This window comes from Chrysemys picta, chromosome 2 (assembly GCF_011386835.1).
Source record: "Chrysemys picta bellii isolate R12L10 chromosome 2, ASM1138683v2, whole genome shotgun sequence".
Taxonomy (NCBI): domain Eukaryota; kingdom Metazoa; phylum Chordata; order Testudines; family Emydidae; genus Chrysemys; species Chrysemys picta.
This window is the reverse complement of record NC_088792.1, coordinates 172,721,659-172,728,184: the sequence shown is the minus strand read 5'-3', so window position 1 is coordinate 172,728,184 and position 6,526 is coordinate 172,721,659. Positions and strand designations below refer to the sequence as shown.

Here is a 6,526-nt window from a genome sequence, read left to right as displayed (position 1 = left end):
AATCACACCTCCAATTGCAGAGTATGTCCATTTCTTATTTCAAAGGTAGTGGGGTATAAAGCCTGTTATGACTTATTAGAATTCGTATTAGCTTTTTTATCATGATAGGATAATTATTTTTGTCACATTTCAACAGCCAAAAGGAGAATTATCCGATCCAAAAAGTTTGATGGAAGTTCATATATTTGTGGTTTTGGTTGAGGTCACAGCCACTGCCCTTCAAAGAAGGAGTAGTTTGGTCTAATTATTTAGTTAGTGCATGCAAATTTGTGGGCCAATAATTTTTCCTTGTGGGTTCCATACTCCAAGAAAGTCTGTAATTTGTATGCTCTATCTCCAGTGTGACTAGAAAGTTCATGCCTCCATTTCTGGTTAATTAGTCTGAAATGAAATGCCTGACTGATTTTCCAAACTTTCCAAGTTTCAAAGTCTTTGCTTTGGCTTAGGTATATATTAGTTTTCCTTTCCCTTTTCAAAAGCATACATTCTTGAATTTACTCCCATCACAGAATGAAAACTACATAAATAATAATAAACACATTATCATAATCCTGTGAGAAGACAGTTCTTCTAATGTCAATTTACACAGTGGTTTCTATACTTGATAATCATTATTGCTCTTACACCAATACTTTGTATCTTTTTATACTTCTGTATTTTTATTATACAATTTATATTTTATTAAAGTTATAAAAAGGGCATTTAAAAAAATAAGGTGATGAATCTATATAAGGCAGTCTGAGTTATGACGATCTCCTGTGGATATTGGCTGTGCTTAGAAGAGTTGAGGCGTTTGGTTTTGTTTTCAATCCAGGGCTTAAATGTGGTGTGACAAAATCCATGATACACTCTCATTGATGTGAGTTTTGCGTAAATGCCATGCTTCTTTTAGGCAGAAATGAAGGCACTTTAAAAACAGCTTCGTGCATGCTTCGAGATAGCCGTCCAAAAGTTCTGTGGAAAAATTAGATCCAAATCCGCCCCCCCCCCCCCGTCAATCCCTTCCCTTCCATGTTATGTCTCATATCATACATAATTCAGATTTTGTTTTAGCTTTTTTTGTCCTTGGACAAAGTTTATTAGATAACCTATTATCTTCACTGTAAAAGGAAGAGCTTCTTTCCCCCCCCCCCCCCGAGGACAGGCTTTTAATAGTTGTCCTGTCTTTTCAAAAATTAAATGCTTTGAGCTACAGGATACTGTATACTGCTTGACAGAAATATGTGCATATTCTAGACAGGCGTCTCATGCAGCACTTTTACAAGATTGTTTCATGTTGTCAGTAGGAGGATCTTCAGAGAAAATATCACAGCCATTTCCACCAAGTTTCCAGTTCGCCTACTCCTGGTTCATTTTTATCAAATCATTAAGGAGATCTATTCTCTTGCAGTCATAGAGGGCTCTGGCCAGCTTTCCTACTGTAGGCCCTTTGTAGCCTTCACTCATAACCCATTTCTGCAGCATTTGGTAAACTTTTTCTTTGAGTCCATCTCGTTCATAGTCATGGTCAATTTCATCAATCTGTGGTTCACTAAAGCCCAGTTTACGAGCACAGTGTTTCCACTGTTTAGCCAAGTTCTCTCTCACTAGATTCAGCTGTTTTTCAGAGAGGATAGAAGTGCTATCTGCAAAAAGAAAGATGAGTATAAGAAGACAGCATTGTTTAAACTCCCCTTCTCTTTGAATGTCTCTCCCCAAAATATGGTCACTAGTAATGACAGGATTGTAGGTGGCTTTCATGTAAGCAGTTGGTCTAGTGATTAAAGAAGAGGACTGGATGTCACAACACTCCTGTATCTGCTACTGTTTTGCTTTTTTGACCTGGGACATGTCTACCTCACAGTGGTGATATGAGGCTTAATTAATGTTTAATTAATATTTATAAAATGCTTTGATATCCTTGGATGAAAGATACTGTTATGACTTCTCGATTAATTAAATTAAAAATATGCAGTAGTGGTTTAAGCCAGTATCGACAAATACAAATACTATGGCCTTTTAAAATAGTCCTGCCCCTCCTGTACTGAAATGTTTCAACTCTTAGTCAGGACCACTGATCCTAGTTTTGCTTCCACTGCTTTGTCTTTATGTACCCATCCACACGTGCTGGGGCTTGGTACATGAATGAAACAGTACATTGTGTTGACATGCTTAATGTCAGCTTCAGGTTTGGTAGAGGCAGGTGGGGGAGAATATCATATAAGAGGTGATGAAAGAGGGCGGGGGGGGGGGAGGGAATGGTTTAGTAATACAAAGCAATGTTAGTACAAACAACCACTCATCATGACAACCATAGGTATTGCATAACTATAATGCTATGTAATAAAGGAGGACCCAAAATGGCTAACTTCTGAATACAACAGGGAGCAAGATGCACTGTACATTCACTAAAGATGGTTCTCAGAAAGAGACTCTCAGCCTTCAGATTGTGCCCAAAGAGTGAGACAAGCAGAGACTAAGGGGTGGGGTGCACAAGGAACAGAGAGCTGATTGTAAAGAGGAACATTATAAAAGAACGGAGAGAGATTGCTCTTACCAAATATACCGATGTTTTCATAATGTGCATAAGTGTTTTGCGTGTTGACCGGAACACTGCTTACATATAGATTCTGTTCTTCAATCTCCATGTGATTGTAGGCTCCAATTTGAATTCCGGTACTGTTATATATGGTGTATTTTGCAGGTTCATCTATGTAAAGGCAGTTTAAGACTGATATATAATCAAGTACATGCAGTTTAGAATTCAAGAGATACGATGATGGCAAGGGCAAGGAAGAATGATTTATTTTATATTTAAACCAAATACAGCCATGATGATTATTTTGTATTTAAACTAGAAACGGCCTTACTTTGGCCACTGCAAGAACTTTTTCATTATTAATTTATGATACTTCTGTACCGGGTGCTCTCGGTGTGCTTTGGGTTGTACAAACAGAAGAAGTCACAATCCCTGCCCCTAGGAATTTGCATTCTGAATTGAATAGGCAATACAGTTCAGAGACATAATTCACTGGGTGAAAGATGAAAGTCAATCTCAAAATTTCAAAGTGGTGGCGATGTTCCTTTAAAAAAAAAAAGTGCATGCAGGAGATGGGGGGGCGGGGGAAGAAAGGTTAAGAGAAATGGGGAGTTCTGAGTTCGTGACTTCAATGGTGCTACACTGATTTACGTCAGTTGAGGATCAGGCCCCAAATCTTTTGTGAAATATTTACTGGATTTAATATTACATGTATCAGATTTAATATATACAGACCCTTATCTTTATATGGCTTCACTTCCACCTATGCACTGGCCATTACAGCAGGACTGGCTCTTGGGGAGAAACATGTTGTGCTCTGTGAATCTGCAGATGTACAACCCTTGCGCGCTACAAAAGTCCTGGGCAGAAAGCTTCTGGGTGCTCCCCCATGGTTAGTGTGTCTCTGTACTGTCCTCTCTGAGGGGCTGTACCTTGGAGGCACAGTAGATTACTAAATTTTTGAATAGGCATGGCTGAGATTCTAAGTGCATAAAAATCAGGAAGTTCAAAATGGCACAGTCCCTTACTACTGTAATAGAGATGCTTACGGGTAATCAAGATAAGAGATGAAGAGGAGACCATATTAGTTCATTTTATATCATGACAATAGTTCCTGGAAGATACTTAGCTAAATGTATTAAAATAGCTATGTATAAATGGCCTCTTCAGATCTGCTTCCTGTGTGTGTCCAGAGTAACATCTGCATACTTTATTGAAAACAACACAGTCATATTCAGTTTGTAAAGTGCCACATACATTTCCATTTCCATATACATGATTTTTAATCAATATCAGTAACAACTAACAGTGATAAATATAAAATTAAAGAATAATGTCCCTGCCATTGGTGAATATGTAGCAATTAGGGATGTAAATACTGTTTAAAAAGTTAACCATTTAAATGATTAAAAATATGTCGTTTAAATGGTTAATCGATTAAATGGCTGGGTCAGCCAACTGGCATGGGGCCGCTGTGACTGGTTGGCTAGGGTTACCATATTCAAACATTTAAAAAAGAGGACACTCCACGGGGTCCCGGTCCCGCCCTCGGCCCTGCCCCAACTCCGCCCCTTCCCGCCCCCGCCCCAAACCCCACCCCTTCTCCGCCCCCATCCCAACCCCTTCCCCAAAGTCCCTGCCCCAACTCTGCCCCCTCCTCTGAGCACCCTGCATTCCCCCTCCTCCCTCCCGCTCTGATCTTGGTTGGGGGTTGCTAAGTGCTTCCCTGCTCCCCACTCGCCCCGCAGCCCCTGCAGCCTCTATGCCCTTGCCTGCCCTGCTCCTCCTCACCCTGCAGCTTCTGCACCCCCCCGCCCCTGCAGCCTCTGTGCCCCCTGCTCCCCACTCGCCCTGCAGCCTCTGTGCCCCCTGCCCGCCCTGCCCCTGCAGCCTCTACGCCCCCCTGCCCGTGCAGCCTCTGCGCCCCCTGCTCCCCACTCGCCCTGCAGCCTCTGCACCCCCTGCCTGCCCTGCTCCTCCTCGCCCTGCAGCCTCTGCATAGGGTGACCAGACGTCCCGATTTTATCGGGACTGTCCCGATATTTCCTTGTTTGTCCCGCGTCCCGACCGACATGCGGTCGGGACACTGGACAAACAAGGAAATGCCCCGGAGCCTAGAGCCCGGAAGTGCTCGCACCCCCCCCCCCCCCCGCCCCCGCCCCCTCCTCCCCCGATTGGCTCCCTCCCCGAATCCCCGCCTCTTCCCCGGGCTCACCATTCCTCCTCCCTCCGCAAGCGCTGGAGGGAGGCCCGGGAGACTCAGGGGAAGCGCGGGGCCGGGGTGAGTAACAGTCCGGCCTGGCCCCGAGCAGGCAGGACTCAGTTGGGTGGTTGGGAGAGGAGGGGGGCGGCCCGCGGGCCAGGCGGCGGCTGTTGTTGTCCCCCCGGGCAGCGGGACTCGGGAGCAGCCGCTGCTGCAGCTCCCACTGCCGCGGGGGAGGAAGCGGCCATGGCGCTCCGCGGCTGCGGCGCCTCCGAACCCCCCGAGCCGGGGCCTGCTGCAGGGACCCAGCAGCGCGCACGCTGGGCCCAGCCCCTGGCCAGTCGCGTCTGGGCTGCTGCCCAGCTGGTGCTATCCCGCGGCGGAGGCATCGGCAGCCAAGCCCCGTTCGTTCCCCTGCGGGACCCGAGCGGGACCCGAGCGGGACGGGGGGGCTGGGGCCTGCTGCCCCCACTCCGGGGCCGCCGCGGGATAGCACCAGCTGGGCAGCAGCCCAGACGCGCCTGGCCAGGGGCTGGGCGCAGCGTGCACGCTGCTGGGTCCCCGCAGCAGGCCCTGGCTCGGGGGGTTCGGGGGGCGCCAGAGCTGCAGCCGCGGAGCGCCATGGCCGCTTCCTCCCCCCTGCGGCAGTGGGAGCTGCAGCAGCAGCTGCTCCCGAGTCCCGCTGGCCGGGGGTGAGAACAGCCCGCCTGGCCCCGCGGGGCCGCCCCCCTCCTCTCCCAACCACCCAACTGAGTCCTGCCTGCTCGGGGCCAGGCCGGACTGTTACTCACCCCGGCCCCGCGCTTCCCCTGAGTCTCCCGGGCCTCCCTCCAGCGCTTGCGGAGGAAGGGTTTTTTGTTTTTTTTTGGCCCCGCCCCCCGCGTCGCCCCCCTCTCCCCCTGCGTCCCAATATTTGTCTTGGGTGATCTGGTCACCCTACCTCTGCACCCCCTGCCTGCCCTGCCCCTGCAGCCTCTGCATGCCCCCGCCCCTGCAGCCTCTGTGCCCCCTGCTCCCCACTCACCCTGCAGCCTCTGTGCCCCCTGCCTGCCCTGCCCCTGTAGCCTCTACACCCCTCCCCCCCCCGCCGCCTGCCCTGCTCCCCCCCCGCTCACCCGGCAGAGGGAGAAATGCAGGCTCCACTTGGAATCAAACACTGCCGCTGCTCTGTGGTGGAGGAGGGAGCGGGGGAGGGGGAGGGACTCTGACTGCTAGAGGCCCTAGTGGCTGCGAGCGGCTTTCAATCAGGCCAGGCGTCCAATCAGCCGCGCCGCACTCCGCAGGAGGGGAAGGGGAAAATCCCGGACATTTCTACTTGATTAGAAATCTCCCCCTGGACAGCCATTTAACACTGAAAAAGTCAGACATGTGCGGGGAAACCCGGACGGATGGTAACCCTATGGTAGGCCAGCCCGGGGTTAATGGTTAAGGCGGGTTAACCAGTAAGGCTAATTCTTACCGGTTAACCGATTAATCTTTTACATCCCTAGTAGCAATAAACACATTTGTGGTTGGTTAACTACTTCAACAGCTTCATTTTTAGTCAAAAATGCTTTTTTGAACAAGGCCTAAATACAAGTGAAAAATGAAGCTTTTGAAGACTCAGATTTGGCTTATAGTTTCACTTCTCAAAGAAGTGAATCCAGGCATGAAGTCATGATTTCACAATTCTGTAAAGCCCTGGAAAATCATGCAGTTTGTCTCTCAGAGCCATGACACTTCATATCTCTGTACTTTATAACACATCTACATGGTGCTTAAAGATACCCTGTAAAACAAAGAGACGTATCTCATTAACAGTTTTT

The 6,526-nt window shown here is 48.4% G+C and overlaps 1 protein-coding gene across 6 annotated transcripts in view; it reads right to left on the bottom strand.

The window, feature by feature from the left end:
- Window positions 1–528: 528 nt before the first annotated feature.
- RIPK1 (receptor interacting serine/threonine kinase 1) overlaps window positions 529–6,526 on the bottom strand; it is a 70,671-nt gene continuing 64,673 nt past the window's right edge. For 5 of the 6 annotated variants that reach the window (XM_005307061.5, XM_005307062.4, XM_005307064.5 and 2 more), the window contains 2 exons: window positions 2,537–2,689; window positions 529–1,625 (listed from right to left, as the gene is read on the bottom strand). In XM_005307061.5, the coding sequence (XP_005307118.2) occupies window positions 1,339–1,625; window positions 2,537–2,689 (440 nt within the window). In that variant the 3' untranslated portion in view covers window positions 529–1,338. Of the gene's footprint in view, window positions 1,626–2,536; window positions 2,690–5,847; window positions 6,490–6,526 lie in introns of those variants that run through there. The other variant, XM_065584886.1, reaches the window with a different exon arrangement.